Here is an 18782-nt window from a genome sequence, read left to right as displayed (position 1 = left end):
CTGCAGGTGCGCGCCCGGCCGCAGAGCTGCGGGCCGTGCCCTCAGGACAGGAGCCCCGCAGCGCCACCCGCCGGCTCCCAGGCTGGAAACAGCGACGCCTCGTGGGCGGCGGGGCCTCGGGCGCACACCCCCGAGTGCCAGGCAGCTCCGCGCACCGCGTGCTTTCCTTGTGGCTGACGGTTTTCCTCTTTGAGAAGATGCCACCGGGGAGCGGGGCTGGGTGCTGCCCGAGGACGCCGCCCGCCGGCCCAGCGATGGCCGACGGGCCACATTCTGGGGGAGGCTGGGCTGAAGAGCGCGAACGGACCTGAATCTCCTGGTGCGGGGGGAGGGGGGCTGCAGCACACCCGCCTCAGGAAATGGGGCGAGTGCCCCCTCCTGTCCCCCTCAGCGACTGAGACCCGCCCCCCCCATGCTCCCGGGAAAGGACAGGTAGTGACATGGGCCACGACGCAGTGACAGTGAGGTGCTACACGCAGTGAGGGGACCCCCTCCGCGCCCCACAGAAGGGCCCTATTTGACCAACACAACTGAGCTTCTCACAGGAAGTGGGAGGACAAAGGGCTTCTTCTGTCACAACAGGCGGCAGGAGACGCAGGGACAAGGCCAGTGGGACACGTCGGGCACAGGTCCACACGTGGTGTTGGAGTTCTACTGTGACTTTCACAAATACCAACTTTAGCAACAGGCTTACTTCATAGCAATGCCCTGGGCTGTGCGTTCGTAGCGGCGGCCGTGGACTCGCGCGCAGAAACAGCCCCTTCCCGCCAGCCGGGCTTCAGGGCGCGCCAAGAGAGGGGCTGTGTCCTCATCCGGAGCCGGAGTCCCTGTGCGATGGAAGCGGGCGCGACTCGGGCTCCGGGCAGCAGCAGCAGCAAACACAGATGCCCGCGTTCAGCATCTAGATTTTATTCTAGTCAGGTAGAAATGGCTTTCTACAACATGACGTCAAAGGAGAGTCTGAATGTCTGGAAACTGCAGAATATTAAATACACTTTCATGTTAATTCTCAGAATGCCAGAGAAAGAGGAATGCTTTACAGTAATAGTGAGATAATTAGGGCTCATTTTGATAGAAACTCAAGTGGTTTGATATGAAAATTAAATTTTGAAAAACAGAAAAAGAACAGAAAGGGGATGTGTCCTCCCGCAGGGATTGGGGGTGCCCGGTGCCATCCAGACTGCCTCCCCTCTTGGGCTCCGGTCCCTCGACCTCCCTGCACCCCTGCAGGAACCCCAAGCTGCTGGAGCCGGTCCCGCGGTGCGCTAGGACGTGAGCTTGGAGTAGCTTGGAGGGGACAGCTTTCGCTTCAAGTACTTCAGGACGTAGAGCGGCAGACAGCTGACCACGGTGATGGCCGACACTTTCCACACGAAGGTCACGGTTGTGATAAAGGCAACGTCTGTAGGAGACACAGGAACAAGTGTGAGAGGCAGCCTAGGCGCCCAGAGGCCCTCACAGCCGGAAGCCGCAGACCTGCAGCCTCCTCACGTCACTGCCAGGCGCTGCAGGGACCAGCCCACACGGGACCTCAGGCGGTCCTTACTACACCTGTCTACCAGGTGTAACGAGTTCTTTGAACAGAATAAATGAGACTAAAGTATTAGAGACCATGTGTGACATCCCCAAATGCCCTTCAGCGGGTGGAGGCCCACGCACGGATTGTGGTGCTTGGCCTGGGAGGTGACACCACACACCAATCACCTGTGTGATCCAAGTCTCACCGGCTGTGTTGGTGGGTGGGGCTGTCACCCGAGGGGACCCCGCCGGCTTGTCCTTATGCTCACGTAACAAAGCTGGGCTATTTGAATTTCACAGGAAGAAGTGAGTGAAGAGCCGACACCCAGAGCTGGTCCTACCAATGGGAGAGGCCCACTGGAGTCACGGATTTTACACACATACACAGTCAATCTGAGTGTATCCCAGCCCACAGAGGGTTGGATATAGTCTGGATTTCACCATATTTGAAACACCCTGAAAATGTTTTCCAGGGGCTCAACCACTAAAGATGAAAAGGCAAATGTGCTGCAGGGAGGGGTGAATGGTGCCCTTAGGGACACTCGGAGGTCTGGGCACCTGCCCTCAGCACCCGGCGGGGAAAAGCCCATGGCAAATGCTTGCTTGTGCCACGAAGAGAGTCACCAAGGAACAGAGGGAGCTTGCTCTCATTAGCCACGTGTCTCCAGCACTTCTGCTGAATTTCTCTACTTGTGGAAGAAAGGATGCTTCACGGACCTAAGAAAGCTCCGGAAGACACTCCGTCTACACCTGTTTGAACACAAAACCGGAATGAAGACAACAGAGGACAGACTGAGGGAGTTATCAGGACACTGTGAGTGGTTAGCAGTAAAAATGACCGTGGGAAACACATTTGTAACTCTGGTTTTAACACCTCCTGTCACTGCTTGTCCGCACACGAGTTTTTAAAGCATAACTGAACCGACTGAAAGCGTATCATCCAACACTCCCCCGTCGGATCCAGATCTCAAGGTTCCAAAGGGATTTACTCTCAAAGTGCAAAACCCACGTGCGCACGGCTATGCTCCAGACGCCAGGAAGGGAGGCGTGTCCGAGCCATCTGCACCTAAAACTACGGCCCTTAAATATGAGGAAGGTGATCGTCCCTGAGTGACCATCGTTTGTCTCTGCAGCTTTTAATTCAGTTTTATGTCCATTTTATGTTTGTTCATTTTAGCAGTATATTTTTCCAATTTAGTGTTTTGCTTTGTGTTCTGTAAATATCACTAGATGAAGGAAATACACGTATTAAAATGAAATGCCACAAAAATAAACCGACATTTCTCCTAGGCGTTAATCATACAGGAAAATATACTAAATATTCTTTAAAAAAGTAACAAGACATTGTAATTTGAAAATAGTCAGTTTCTTAGGTGCTGTATCTATTTTCTGTGTGTGTGTGAATGTTTCCCCCTTTTTTTGTAAGGGTGGAGGGGCAGAGGGAGAGGGAGAGAGAACCTCCAGCAGACTCCCCGCCAAGCGTGGAGCCCGGCATGGGGCTCCGTCTCACGACCCTGAGATCAGGACTGAGCCGAAATCAAGAGTCGGACCCTGAACCGACTGAGCCACCAGGTGCCCCAGTGAATGTTTCTTTTAATATAAAAACATTACCTTTTTATATTTTTTCTATCCATATATTTGCCATTGAGTAGATGCTTAAATGTGAATTCACCCAATGTCTACTTTTATAGTGGAATTCCGTTTACTTCTCTGCCATTTATACGTTAGTTACGACAGAGGAATGAAATACCCAATTCCTGCTGTTGACACTCGCCCAAACACACTCATTTTGTGATCTGCAGTTCTGGTGTGAAGAGCAGAGATGCTTCCGTGGTACAGCTTTACCACCGATCTTCACCCCACACGACTTTACGGTACATTGTGTTGCTGCACTTAATAGAAGCATGAGGATCTTCTCTTCCCTCCTGGTGAAGACAACTCATCCCAGAGACGGCTGGTGTGCATCTGAAATGCTGCTTGTAACAGAAAATACATGTAGACTTTTCGATTTTCAAGGGTCAATGCTTTCGCCTTAAGATGAATTTTCCAACGGTGCTAAGATGAACCGTGACATTGACATACACACGGCAACGCTCTGGTAGGTGACTGACCAGGGAGGGCCCACCAGCACTTGAAGGTGGGCAAGTCCGGCCGCACCTGTCAGTGCGAGTCATCTAGATTCCGGCCCCCCCCCCCCCCCATCCGCAGCACCACGCGGGACTCTGCCCTCACCTCCCCGTGTCGCAATCCCACACGCGCCAACGTCAAGACGCCTGCTCTCTGAAGTGCTCACCTGTGTCACCGCCACACACGTGGCTCCTTCTCTGAGGGTCCGATGGGCCCTCCCCTGTCCCCTCACCACCAAGGTCCTTACTATGGGGTCCTGCATCTGCACAGGCAGGGTCTGGGTGAGTCGCCCCAATGCCCCTGAGAAGCCGCAGGAGTGATGCTCCCACGGCAGGTCACGGCAAGTCACGGCGGGGCGGGAGCCACACAGGCCAGCCCCAGACCCAGGCCCAGCGGTGCCCAGCACAGCTCGAGCCTCCTTGGTGCTGCCTCGGAGCAGAACCCTTGCCCAGGGTGTGACCTGCTCCAAAAGGGGCCACTGAATGTGGAGAATTTCTGGAAGCCTCCTGGCCTCCTGCAGAGGCACCCAGGACGTCCGTGCCCCGAGGGACAGCCCATCCCAGAGGGCAGGGCCGAGGACACTGCTGCCAACTGAATCACCTTCTGCTCAGCCTGCGTCCTCGGACGACGCTTCCAGAAGTGGCCTTCACAGACTGTGTCCACACCACCTCCTTCTCTCTCCGCGGCTTGTGGGCCCTGCCGGAGGCACTCCTGCTCCCGACCCCTGGCCCCTGGCATACGCTGAGCCGGCTTCTCCCCGGGGCTTCGGGGATTTGGTTTTTATCCTTGAGGGCGTCTGGAGCCTCTGAGGAAGCTGGGTCTTGGCGTGGGTCCTGTCACTGTCCCTGGCAGGCGCTTCCGCCTGCAAACACACGGACTTCAGATCTGGGTTTTTCCTGTACATTCTCCTGGGGCCCCAGAGGGCAGGCCTCCTGGACGAGCCTGGAATTTCCCTGGCTTTCACCACTCCCCCAACCCTTCACCTCTCTGTTCACCTCCTGGAGGGCTCCTTGGCTTTATTCTCCACTCCTGCTACGTAGCTCTTTGTTAGCGTGCTTCTCCCGGAGGGTCCCTCCCACCCACGCCGCTCTGGGCCCCTGGACGCAGCTCGTCGCCCCCCTCCCCACCCCCCCAGGTTTGCTGCTGTCTTCCCAGCTGTCGGCTCTCTGCTCACCGGGAGCCACAACGTGGCTGGTGGGAACCTCTGTGGGGTGTGTCATTTCTCCAGCAGCCTCTGCCTGAGAACATGCCTGTCGGGCTCACCGACGAGCCTCGCGGCACAGCAGGCCGGGCAGCTGACGGGAACTCACTACTCAGTGACACTGAGAACTTAAAGGGCTTGTTTGTGTGGACAGCAGTCCGACGAGCGGCTGTCTGCAGGTCCTCGGGTTTCCTGGCCCCTGGGGGGCAGGCTGCAGACACTGCTGCTGGTCCATGGGATGCGTGGACTTCAGCAAGTAGTGGAGGTCGTGGCCTCCACACCAGTCACACAGGGGTGACAAGGGCCCGCAACTAACCAGCCTCACACAGCGAGGGTGAGCACGCGAGGTGAGTCTTCAGCTGTGGCTATGGCCATTGACAATACCACCAGGGACACGATGCTGTTTTCCCTTTTCTGAAAATCCTCTGGGAAATTTCACCTCAGATCAGGAAAGCAGCCCGAGCCGTGTTTATTACGTGTGGTGTGGACAGGGTGACCATTTCTGCCCTACGGGGGCTCGGGCCAGCTCAGAGCCTTGGAGCACCTGACGGTGACGACCGGTAGGACGAACGTTGCCTCTGGGCTCATCTGACCACATTCCTTCTCTTCTCGGTGCCCTAATTCTAAAAACCCTAAAAAGCATCTTCTGTGGTCCCGTGGGCCACACTGATCAACTCTGGGACGGCCCAGGGATGTGACTAACAAACTCTGGATGGAAAGGCCCGGGATTGGGGGCAGGGAGTGACCAGCTGGCCGAGATGAGGGCAGACCAGAGCTGCTGGTGGGGACGCTGTGCCAAAGCGAGTGGCACGGGCCTTCTGTGCGCAGTGAGTTCCTCCCGCAGCAAGTGCTCCGAGGCGGTCAGGTGGGTCCTTCCCCAGTTTTCTGGGGAAGAAGCGTGGGCAAGTCACATGAGCTTGCAGAGGTTAGGGCAAGTCCGGCCCAGTCTCCCTTCGATCTGTACAACAGGGTGACACAGATGAGCTTGGTGGCAACCACAGCCACAGTCTGAGTGTGTCCCAGCAGCCACGTGTTGGAACAGGTTCTGTGAGGCCACTCTGTCAAGGTTGCCAGGCTGGTAATGGTGGAGCTGGGATGTGTGCAGCCAGGGACCCCGCCACGGAGTCCTCGACGCTTCTGACACACTGAAGATGCTACTGGGGCTGAGGCCACCAACGTGGGCCCCGTGGGCTCCGTGTCCAAAGGTGGGCCTGGACTCCATCCTGCAAGTGCTTGTCAGTTAGGCAAAAGGACAAAAACGCAGCTCTTGTGGAAAGAATTTTTGGGAACAGCACATCTTCAATATAAACTTTTAAAAAAGCCAAGATGGTGACAATCTGAATTTTATAAAATATTGCAAGGAGTTTAATCTTTCCACAAAAATAAGCTTTTTGTGTAATGAAGCTTTCTGATGTGGGTTTTATTGTGATTTGCAATTTAAGACAGTGTATGAAGAAGTAACAATAAAAAATGTATAAAAACCAGTAACAGACAAAAAAGATTCCCATGGCAACTTACCAAAATACTCATTTAGAAAAGCGAGCGAGGCCACGTAGCAGCCCAGGCTGAGGACCTCGGCCACCGCCATCAGCCAGTGCCACGTCCTGACAGTCAGGGCCACCATGAGCAGCTCAGTGAGGATGAGGGCTGTGAAGGAGATGGCCACCACGTGCACAAACTCGGACTCGAACAGGAGCAGAGCCCCGTACATGAGGATGCCGCCTGCAACACAAGCGTGGGGACAGGCTTTCAGAGGACAGCTCCTTCTGCCTGGAGGGAAACATGCCACATCACGGCCGTGGCTGACCGACACACACCACGCCTGGGAAGGCGGGACTACGTATACCCCCAGACTTCGTGTCGACTAACAGTTAATTTAAACTCTGGACTGTGAATAAAAGAAGACGTGGCACCAAAGAGAGGCTCAGGAACTTTTTAGTATCTGGAGGAAATTATGCTTTCGATGTATCTAATCTGTTAAGTCACTTTCAGCGATCTCTCATTTATCTGGAACACTCATCAGAGGGTGGCTAATGACTTCTGTTTACATAAGTGAGATTTCTCAAGGTCTGGACATCACTCTGCCAAAGGAAACCACTGTGTGGGGGCATATGATGTACGTGGTTGGTAAAATTTTTCTGGATTAACATTTAATTAAAAACACTAATCAGTAAAGAACCACCCATCCACACTGCACTGTGAAGGGTCCGGATGACCAACAGCTAGAATACTGGTTTACGGGGTAAACAAAACACAGTGTTAGCTATTGATGAAACGTAAACCCTTGGGACTTTAACCGAGAAGGAAAAACAACATCGCCAGCAGAAGACAAGAAACCCTCCATCCAGGCCCTAAGTCTTACCTTGGTAAATACTGATCAACACCCAGACGAGGAAGGTCTTGAAGGACAAGGATCTTCCCTAGGGTAAACAGTGGAATATCTTAGTTAGCAGAGTGGAGCAACACGTGTGACTCACAGGTTTCAAACAGCCAGTTATGAGTGACTTCTCAAAGACCCGCAGGTCCCGAGCCCGAGACTCACTGTCCCCCGTGCCCACTGCGTGCACCTGCGGCCCAGAGCGCCGGCACCCTCTGCTCGCCCTCCGGTGACCTTTAGGCCACAGCCGTGGGCTCCCTGGCTCCCCAGATGTCGATGTAGGTCAGCAAACACGGAGATGCACTAGCGGGTCAAGGCTTTCTCCGTCGTGAAAACAACTCCCTTTACTTCCTTATTTCTTGGGAACAAATATTCCTGTATTTACTTTTTAGTTTCTCCAGATGAAAAAGGATGGTCTATCACAACAGAGGTTGGCGTTTACCAGCTCACAGGTCCCTTCTGGAAAAGAGGCCACGCAAGTCAGTCCAAGAGGGACAAATAGAGTGGTTTTCAGGTAACAGCCTTCACTTTTTCAACTCTGACTGGGTTGTTCGGGATGCGTCCATGAAGGAAGAACGTGGCCTGCGTTCCCTCCACACCCAAGACGGAGACCTGCCATTCGCCAACCGCACTGGCCTGTTAGTGCTCAGGGCTGGTCCACGGCAGTGCTTGTCCACTGAGGCCGTGGGGACGATGGAAAGCTATAGGACAAAGGCCCTGGGGACCACTGCCAGACCCGTGTGGTCACACCCGTGCGTCAACCCTCTCATGCAGTGTAGCGTCTCCGTTGGACAGGGCAGACACTGTCTCCACTTACACATGAAGAAGTGCGAAAAGTTCGGTGCTTCCCACAAGTCCACGCCGCAGGTTAGCTGCGCTAAGCAGCGTATAGTTGACCCTTGACTTGGGTTTGAATTGCCTGGGTCCACTAACATGCAGAGTTTTTTTTTTTTTTTTAATTTCAATAAATACGGTACTGTAAATGTATTTGCTTTTCCTTGTAATTTTCTTAACTTTTTTTCTCCAGCCTACTTTATGGTAAGAATACAACATATAACGCATGCAACGGAATCAGATGTTCATCAGGGTGGGTGAGGCTTCCAGTCACCAGGAGGTCGTTAGTCCTTGAGTGTTCGGGGAGTCAAAAGTGATATGCAGATGTTTGTGCAGGGGGTCAGTGCCCCTGACCCCACGCTATTCAAGGGTCAGCCACACATGACCAGAGTTGGAAGCTCTGCCAAATGCCACCAATGAAGAACGAGCCGTTATGGAAGAGAAGCCCAGGGGCGTGTTGCCAGGATGACAGCCAGAGAATTCTAGATCTGAGCCTGGCCACCTAGAGTCGAGTGACAACCTTTCAAAAGAGACGCATGCCACAAGGCAGGTGTGGCCACTCCAGCATCTTCCTGGGAAATACCGGCTGAGCCTGAGTCCTTACTATACGTGTGAAAAGTAAGGTTCGATATAACAGAGATCACTAGAAGGCAATGTTGATTTTTAAAAAGGCAGGAAACTTCAGGTGCAACACGTGTATATCTCAGTATGTATTTCCCAAGTGCATTTCTCTGACCAGATACCAGCAGGTGTTTGGTCTTTGATAAAACTCATGTAATTAAGTATGTGGCTAATTTTATTTGAACATTTTAAAAGAGAACTTAAATTTAATTTTTTTTCTGTAAACATAGAAGATTTCCTCTGTAGCTAAACTTGCTGACATCTCTTCACTATTATTTATGTGATATAACTCTCAGTTTATATAGTGAAAGATACAAATGGGGAGCTGTTTGTGCTATATCTTGCATCAGGAGCTACAAACTCCCCACACAGTGTTTGACTCAGGTCAAAGCTCTTGTATTCAAGCAGACTGTAGATTAATAAGGCAAAACACTACAGAATAGGCACAAAAACTGTCAATAAAATAACTGGAGAAATAATGGAAAAATATGCATAAACCACTAGCTCCTGGATGTGATACTCATCAATGGCTCCCAGACTTCAGCTCAGAGAGACAAAAGCGAGAGTCTCATTGTATTTGGTGGCACAAATATGCATGAACACAGTTCACTTCCGGTAGACTCAGGCCACGTGTGCAGGGGCTCTCCTGGGCCCACACGCCTCTCCTTCCATGTTAGGAGAGGAAGAACGGCCCGTCTCTGGCTGATGGGAACTCCTCCAGCAGGAGCTCTGTCCAGGCACTGCGCAGACACTGCTCAGGACCCGGCCGACCTGGGTTTGAGTCCTGCCCGTGGCACCCCAGGGCACACACTCAGCCTCTGTGAGTGGTCTCGTCTTCCGCGAATAGAAATGATAACAGCGCGTACTCATGTGGATAAAATAAGCATAAAGCCAAAAACCTAGCAAATGTTCAGTATTTCAATGTTAGACCTTAGAGACCCGAAAGTACATTTCTATTACATATCAATCAAACTGTAAAAATTAAATCAAGCAAATCTCAGGAAAGGTTAATCCACCCGAAGGTCATGCGAACACTCAGTAATCCGTCTTGTTCTGAGATGCATGCAGGACAAGCGGCCGCACGTGTGGGTACAGCTGCCTCCCTCTGCCCCTCTGTCCCCGACCCCAACCCCGGGCCGCCGGCCCCCTGTCCTCTGGGCCCCAAGTTCTGCATTTCCCAGGGTGCCAGGCAAACGGGATCATACGAGCTTCTGAGTCTGGCTTCTTTTGTGCAGCAGAATGCTTTTAAGATTCACCCATGGTGCTGGACACGGCATGGTATGGCTGCAGTTACTGGCGATTACGGCAAAGCGGCCGTGAACATCTGTCTACAGGATTCTGTGTAGACACGTTTACACTTCTCTTGAGTAAATGCTGGGTCACGTGCTCAGTGCATGTTTCACTTCACCAGAAACTGCCAAACCGTGCCCCGGGGTGGCCATGCTGCACCGTGTGCCCGTCAGCGGTGCTGTCCCCACGTGAGAAATGGTGGTGCGCAGAGTGTCTCCAGATGCTCACTGGCCACGTGCACGTTGTGATCCGTGCTGTGCTGTCAGTTCAGGGCTTTTCCCATTTCAACAACTATTTGTCTTCTTCCTGAGTTTTGAGGGATCTTTATATTTTCCGGATATAAGTCCTTTGTCAGAAGTGTGATATGCAAATATTTCCCACGAGTCTGTAGCTTGTTTTTTCATTTTCTTAGCAGTGCCACCCACAGAACAAAAGTCTTGAATTATGATAAAGTCCAAGCTACCAATTTTCCCCTTTCTGAATCATGCATCTGACCCTGTATCTAAAAACTAGGCCTGCCCCAAGGTCATGCACATGTTCTTCTGCATTTTACTCCAGAAGGCAAATAGTTCTACATTTTACATTTAGGTCTATGACTCATTTTGAGTGCGTTTCCCCAAAACTGTGACGGTGGAGGCTCCATTTCTGTGGGTGGCTCTGGCAGCATCTGCTGACAAGGTCGTCCCTCCCCTCTGGGTTTCCCTTCATGCTTGTCAAAGATCGGCTATGAGGCCCGTGGCTCTTCCCTGGGCTCTCTGTCGACCCCACTGGTCCGGGTGTCTGTCTTCCACCAAGAACCTGCTGTCTTGGTCACTACTGCACAGAATGTCTTGAAATCGGGTAGAGTGAGTCTTCCAAACTTGTTCCTCTTTTTAAAAATGGTCCTGCTAACTCTAGCTCTCCTATGTTTCCATGTAAGTTGTGGGGTCAGTTTGTCAGCTTTCCGACACACTTTTTGCACTTCCCAAATCCCTCTGGATGGTGTCCCACCGCACACACGTCCTGCACACAGTTAGTTACACCAACTTCGCCATTTTTAGGTTATTGCAAAACACCGTTCAAAAACATTTTTCAGACCTCAGTTGTTCACTGCTAGTATATAGAATTAGAAAGGATAAAAAGTATTTTCTCCTTGAATCCTGCAACCTTACCAAACTTACTAGTCTAGAAGGGTTTTGTGCATTCTTTGGGCTTTTCCACAGATGATTATGTCATCTGCAAACAGGTCCTCCCCTAATTTCTGCCTTTCATTTCTTTTTCCTGCCTTATCACTATTATTTCTAAAATTATATAAGAATACAAATGTACACTTCAAAGCTAAAACCACTTTGTAAAAATTCAACAGGAAATAAAAAAATAGTGAAGCGATCCTAACAGTTGTGGGTCTGATGGTGTCCAGGATTTCGATGGAGGACTGTATGACATCACCTACTTGACTATCCTGACAATTAGTTCAGCTTCTACCCAAACCCTCCGCAGTTAGTAGGTTACTTATCATGAACATAAAATGACATGTTGGTTATGGAATCCACAGCTGCAAGTCTGAGGTATCTTAGGACCATGTGGGCTGGCTCAGGTGAGCGTGCGTGACCCCTGGATCTCAGGCTCGCGTGGCCTTCCCTAAGAGGCCACAGACCATCTGGGGTAAACAGAGTCCTCCGCGGAGCTGGGTGGGCGGTGGGCACACAAGGTCCCTGTGTCATGGCAGTACCAGGAAACTGCAAGTGGCTATTCCTCATGAGTGAAGTGTGAGCATTCAAAGCAGAATTTGACCTTTAAAAGAGGAATACCAAAAATTGTTCTGGACACATCATTTTCTGCAAGGAATGAAAACGATGTGGCTTTAGGAAGGGGAGGGGAGGGGAACGCTGCTTCTTTGCTGGACTCCCTCACCTGCTCGTGGACTACTGAACAGATACTGACTCCAGGCTGGGCTCAGGCTTCTCCAGATAGAGCCGTGAGCGAACATTTGTATTCCGGAATGGCCGATCCCGTTGGAGCACGTAAGCCAGAGCTGCAATGCCTGGTTCTGACTCACACTCTCAGAGTAAAAAGACAGCCGATCGAATAAGCATAAACACGGTATTTTCTTTCAAAGCATGCTACTTTCCTCTCTGTTTTACAAAGGATATGTACTCTGCCTCCCCTCATTACCTTTGAAAGTATTTTATGAATCTCTTGTGACCCTGGCCTTCTGCTCAGAACAGGCTGGACGCGTCATGCAGCGGACAAGCGCCCGCATCTCCTCCTGCGGCCTGCTTTGACTAACATGTAGTTTGCCCTGAATTTGCGTTTTCTTTCCGGACTGAACATGGGCTTCCTGAGCCAGGAATGACGTCCCGCCCACGCCTCCAGCACCCACAGACCTAGCGCCTGCCACACGGACGGGCCTCCCAAGTCACCCGCCACGCGTTCAGAAGTAACGCAGCTTTAAAATCTCTCTCTGGCTTCGGTAAGAAAATATAACTCAACTTTTATCAACTTAGGTGGTTGAGTACTTTAGTGCTACTTTGTTTTCAAGGACTTGAAGTGCATCAGATTTTGAAAGAAATATATACAGTATAAACACAAAAGGAATAGATTTTGGATCTTGAAGAAAAGGAAGCTCAAGATCACAAGTAACTGAACTCCTGTCACAACAATGTGGGAATGACATCCTCACTTGAGGATACGGAGATACTCCAAACCGGCCGCTTTCACAAAGACGAGATCCAACTCCGTCAGAACTGAACACAGTTTCCTGACATACTCTCGTGTTTAGTGTGCCAGCTAATGGGGGCGTTTGCAGATTCGCGGCTACCTGACCCTGCGGCCATATTCTTGTTCCTACAGTCGGAATCCTATCAACAGTGACAGTGGGTGGAGACGGCGTTCACCATCTGGTGATGTCACCCGGGCTGACCTGCAGTGACCACGAGCGGCTCAGACACTGACCGCCTACGATTTTAGGGAGCTCATCTAGTTTTGTTCATAGATGAAGGGCTTGTTTCCCCCTTACGTCTGTGAGGCAGCTTTAAGTAAACATTCTGGAGTTTATGGAAATAAGGAAACACATAATCTACTAAAATTATAATTCCTCACAAAAGCTTCCTGTAGTTTTTGGATCTTTGATCCTATTCGGCTTTACGGAATGGTAACAGTCTCACCATTTTAGAATATTAAACCAAAAAGTTTTCTTTTTATTTATAATATTCACAATAATATTATCATCAGGATACTAATGCTTGAGATATATATATAATCTTATATTTGCATTTTATTATCAAATTAAATATAACGTTATCACATATGATTGTTATTTTATTTTACACTCTATTGGTGAACTACCTTTATTTTTGTCCTGATTGTAAACGTAACATGAGCACTTTCTATTTTTTCCAAGGAACTTTAAGTCTCAATTTCCTCCAGTCCTTATACCACCACCATGAAGCCTGCAGATCAACGTGGCCTGGCCAGCTCATCTCTGAGTGGTTAGTGGTTCACTGAGTCTATGCTTAACGCCAACTGATTCTTTCTCCATACTGCTAGAGTTTTAAAGATCTGAGTCAGTAATTTCAGGTTATCAATTGTAAACCTGGATTTGATTGGGGTTAGTGGATTTGGTTCTCAGTGTTGCTTCAGGTAAATTCCAAAGTCACCATAACTTGTACTTGGAGAGCTGGAGGTGTCCCAGCCCAAGGAGCTTGTTTTCCATGCTAGGGAAATATGGTCTTGCAAAGAAATTTGACAAACTTGAAGCTTCCTTCAGGAATACCTCCATCGGAACACAGTTTTGGGCCAGATAAATGAATCTTCTGCAGTTTGAGGGTGCAGACTTTCCCCAGCAGCATCCCTGCGACCTCAGCCCTGGGTTGCAGTGAAAGACCCTCTGTCCATCTTTTCTCAGACGTGATTCTGAATGTACAGCGGAGGGAGGCTTGGGCAGGCACAGGGACTCCCAGCCAGTGAGTCTGAGTTTGAAGCGCCAGGATGCCGCTGCAGGTGGACAGAAGTCTGTCCTGCCCCAGGGGACCCCACAGTCAGCAAGTGTCCTTCACACAGAAATGGGCACCAAGCACGCGTCAGCCACAGGATGAGCCCAGTCACCACAGGCCCACAAATGGTTCAGAGCACCTTTAAAATTTTAATTGAAAGCATGACATCAGAGCTTTACTGCAAACATTCGGGAAAACAATTGTTTTCCCTTTTTGAAGTTCAACTCAAAAGGAAAATGTCAGCAATAACTAGAAATAAAACCTGTCTGGAAGCTGCTTCACAACTGGCACTTTTTCTTGCAGTAAATACTCTGCTAGGATACCAGCAGCGGCCTGGTGCCCGTACCTTGGTGAGGTCCTTGTAGAGTTCTGGGTAGAGCATGGCCATGTCCGGCTTCACGTCCTGGTCCAGCACTAGCGAGAACACTGGGAACATGGTGTACAGAGTTGCATACCTTACAACCAAGAGGGAGGCAGATTAGCGGGAGGGGCGTGTGCCACGGTCAATACACCTCTACAATCAGAGGCCACAGTTTCAAAGACTCAACAGCAAATTCAGGTATGATTGTTCCTACAACTTAATACTTGCCCTGCAATATAATAACTTGGTCTGTGAGCCATAAATGCTCACAGGAATCCATTTTTCTTTCTTAATTAAACTTTTTATTGGGAGGTCACCGTAGACCCACAGGCAGGTGTAGGAAGTAGGAGAGATCCCGTGTGCCCTCGCCCTGGTTTGCCCGCGGTAGCATCTTGCAAACCTGCAGCCCAGTCTCACTGCCAGGGTGTCGGGGACACAGAACCGCCACCACCCCCGGGGGCCCCGCTACCCACCTCCCTCCCACCTCCTCTGTAACCCCCCCTGGCGAGGCTACACGCGTGCCTTTCCCCTCAGCCTGAACAGGAGGTTGTTCCAGGAGTTGCTGTGGCCGCGCTCACCCCCGTGGGTGGGGGTGTGCCCGCCTCTGTAACCCGCTCGCTGAAACAAATAATGCAGCTATGAACACTCACCGCACGGATCGTTTTGTGAGATCTTCCATTTATTCTAACAGGAGTGCCACCTGGGGTCATCAGCTCAAGAGTCTAGTTGTGGGGACACAGGGGCCGTGCCACTGGGCCGGGCGCGTGCGGGGGGCCCTGCTTCTCTGCATCCCCCCTCCCCATGTCCCCGACGGCTACTGACGGGGACCATCTGTGTGCGCGCTCACATGCCATCGACATCCTCTGGGGTGAAACGTCTGCTCGTGCCTCCTGCCCGTTTGCTAACTGGAGGCTCTCTTCCTGTTGGACCCTGAAAGTTCTCGGACGTGTGGTGTGTGCGTACGCCCATCATTCCTGAAGGAAGAGCTCGCTGCAGGTGGCCGTCTGTGCCCACACCGCTCCCTCCTGCCTGGTTCTGGGGCTGCTCTTCCCCTAGCTCGCCCCCTTCATGCCGTTTGTCCTCTGTCTTCCTGAGTCTCTGTGTTGCACGTCTTGGTGTGGATGTCTCTGAATTCACCCATTTGGGAAGTTTTCAGCCATTCTTTCTCCTCCAGCCCAGCACCCCCGTCCTCCCTCCAGAGCCCCAGGGACACAAAGCTGGAGCCCCTGAGGCTCTGCTGGTCTCCGGGCTCTCGTGGTGCTCACAGGACCGCCGTCCCGTGTCCTGTGTCCTCAGTGGGCCCTCCACCCCACTGTGGGTCGGGTCCGTGTCACGATGGGCTTGGTGGTCAGTTTCCATTTGGTTCTACTTTCTATTTCTAAGTGGACACGTTTCATCTTTGTTTGCCCCGAGTGTTCCTGCTGCTCATTAAAGTATGTCCGCGTGGCGGCTTTAACACCGTGTTGCACAATTCCAACACCAATGGCACCTCGGGGCTGGCATCTATTGTCTTCTTCGCCAACTCTGACACCTTCCTGGTTCTGAGCGTGGCGAGTGATTCTCTACTGAAACTTGACATCTGGGTGCCACTGGGATGCTGGGTCTCCCGGTGCTGCTCTGGGGGAAGCGGCGCTGCTGCCGTCCCCCAAGTTCTGTGTGACACCGATGAGGGCTGCTCCTTGCTGCTGGGTGTGTGTGTGGGGTCCCGGCTCCCCGCTTGGCAGGGAGATGGGGGTGGCGTTTCCATGGCATTGGTTGGAGCAGAGGGGTTGCTGTCTGAACGCTGTGTGTCCGGTGGGCCAGAGCACACGCGTGTTCCACCCGCGGGCCAGAGCACACGTGTGTTCCATCTGGGACATCCGCAAGAGTTTGGCTGTGCTCAACAGAGGGAACGAGGAAAAGTGCATTTATGTTGTTTTTCCTGAAGTAGGACTGGATTTCTTTTAAGTGACATTTTCACCTGTGAGAAAGCTTTGGTGTCGGGAAGGTACCCAGGGGCAGAGAGCCAGGTGGGAAGCTCTATGTGTGAGCAGCAGTCTCCTCGGACAGGCTTCCACGGTCACTGGTGCAGGCGGTGCTGCCCCGTCCAGGGCCGCGGGTCACGAAGGGCACAGTGTCAGAGAGGGCATTTCAGCCTGCTTCCTCTCACTGTGTGCCCGTGAAAGCCCCCGGGGGCGGAAATCCATGTGCTTCAGAGTGGTCAGTCCTGCATGAGGTTAAACAGGCTTACGGCCCAAACTTCCCTCCAAATTTTTCTTTTTCTTTTTAAATATTTTATTTATTTGTCAGAGAGAGAGAGCATGAACAGAGGGAGCGGCAGAGGGAGAAGCAGGCTCCAGGCTGAGCAGGGAGCCCGATGCGGGGCTCGATCCCAGGACCCTGGGATCACGACCTGAGCTGAAGGCAGATGCTTAACCAACTGAGCCACCCAGGCGCCCCTTTCTTCCAAATTTCTAACTTTGTCAATCTTCTCAGAACAACTCCCACCTGCTTAGAATGTGGAGGCTGAAAGGGCTGAAGAGCCCGGCAGATGGGGACGCGTCGGGACCCCCCCCGCAACATGGGGCACCCATCCCACGAGCGGCAGCCAGCCGTCACACGAGCGAGCCCTGCAGCCAGCTGAGGTCGGCCTGTCCCCGATGATACTGCTCAGAATGTGCGATGCTGATAGGTGTTGGGCAAAGAATGGGTTTGGTGCAACAAGGTCAGACACGCTCTTGACCCAGCATCCCGTGGAGATGTCCACTTGCTGACCCGCACGGTGAGCCTCTCAGAGGGGCTGTGATATGCGGGGTTTCCCCAGGACTTTGCCAAGGAGTGCTTCCTGGAGGGGAGGCCACAGCGCGTGGCAGGGACTGTGCTGGGGGCACCACGCAGCCTCGCCTGCGTCAGCGGCCCTTCTGAGCCAACGACATGAAGGAGGATAAAAACCTTGAAACACGTGGAGGTGAGTTCATCAACGGCCCTGAGGCACTATAGATGTATCTTAGGACATGACTCTGGTCTCCTTAGACTTTGATAAAAACATCACTTTCCTTCCCACCCACGTCCGACTGTTGTTTTCTAGGTGACGGCAAAACTGATTTTAAGGTTTTCTGGTGAAGAAGCTTCACGTAAAAGCACCTCTCCTCACTCCCACCAAATGCTGAAGAAAATTACAGATGCCTCACATGATGGACACGCGGAGAAACCTCGAATAAAGCCAACATGAACAGGAGATTTAAAAGCACTCGGAGCTCCCGCTGACGAGGGGAGAATCCAGTGAGGCCCACAACCGCGGCTTCACCGACCTGGGCTTTACTGTCTGAGGAGTAATCACCACTGCCCCGGCAGTTTTCCTCCGAATGTTTCAAATCCATAGTTTTAAAATGGGAAACAGTGTTTGTCTGCCGCCAGGGAAGCCGTGCACTGGAAAAACTCCAGACGCAGTAACGTCATGTGCAAATCCTACACCTTCTGAAGATCGTTCACGGGAGGAGTACTGGGAAGACCGAGGCCACGGGGAACTAAACTTCCCCTGGGTCGGCACTCCCGGGGATGGCACAGAGCCGCTGGACAGCTGGTGGCCACGCAGCACACAGCTGGGCACAGCGCCAGTCACCCTGGAAGCCAGAGCCAAGGCCGTGACGGGAGCCCTCCCTGGGCCTGGCCCATCAGGAATGGGGGCCGCAATGCAGAGCTGGCGCAGTGGCCTGCAGGAAGGCGTTGCTCCAGCTCCCTGAGGAAGAGCCCCAGCCAGGGAAACAGCAGGTGAGAAGGCCCAGGGCCCAGAGCAAGGGCAGTCACAGCAGCACCTGCATCTGCAAGCAGGTACTCAGGTCCGGCCCGGCGTCGGGCGGGGAGATCAGCCCGGGCTCCAGCGGACACAGCTGCAGGAGTGGCAGGAAGCATCTGCCATCGGCTTTGCCCTGGGACGCTGGCGACTTACGGCACCAACGTGTTCGGCAAAGCCTGACATGGCCCAGCCTGATGCTCTCCATCTCTCATTCAAATTATCAGGAACCTTGGGATTCGGGGAGCTGTCCGATGAAACGCATTCAGAAAGTGTACCTAAAACAGCTCCAAAGGGCGAAAGAGCTCGTGTGTTTGTTCTTTGCAGCCCTGGAAAGACACTAAATGCTGCGGGAAGGTAGCCAGCCTGTCCAAGGCCGGCCCCAGGCTTTGTCCCCCAGCAGCCCTGTGGCCTCCAGCACGTTCCCAGGGTCCCTGGGCACCTCCTTCCTTGCCCGTGTCACAGGGACGCTACGCCGATGGGATGAGCGCTCTGAACTGTGCAGGGAGCACTGGTGTGACCCGCTGCTGCTTTCCGAGCGTGAGCACACACGGGCAACGCACTGGCCATCGGGGGTGCTGGGCTCCGTGGGGCCGGTGCGGAGGCGTCAGGAGGCACCACGTGGACTTTACGCCACGCCAACAGCCACACTGGTTTTATCTCTTGGCGTGAGGATGGGGGGAAGAGAAGTTCTAACTCATTCACCT

General features: G+C 52.4%; 1 protein-coding gene across 1 annotated transcript in view; it reads right to left on the bottom strand.

The window, feature by feature from the left end:
- Positions 1–892: 892 nt before the first annotated feature.
- ATP9B (ATPase phospholipid transporting 9B (putative)) overlaps positions 893–18782 on the bottom strand; it is a 266980-nt gene continuing 249090 nt past the window's right edge. The window contains 4 exon segments of the mRNA XM_035723907.1: positions 893–1402; positions 6365–6568; positions 7209–7266; positions 14289–14397. Of these exon segments, the coding sequence (XP_035579800.1) occupies positions 1266–1402; positions 6365–6568; positions 7209–7266; positions 14289–14397 (508 nt within the window). The 3' untranslated portion in view covers positions 893–1265.

The sequence above is a fragment of the Zalophus californianus genome, chromosome 14, assembly GCF_009762305.2.
Source record: "Zalophus californianus isolate mZalCal1 chromosome 14, mZalCal1.pri.v2, whole genome shotgun sequence".
NCBI lineage: Eukaryota > Metazoa > Chordata > Mammalia > Carnivora > Otariidae > Zalophus > Zalophus californianus.
The sequence above is the reverse complement of the archived record's forward strand: the minus strand, read 5'-3'. Positions and strand labels throughout refer to the sequence as shown.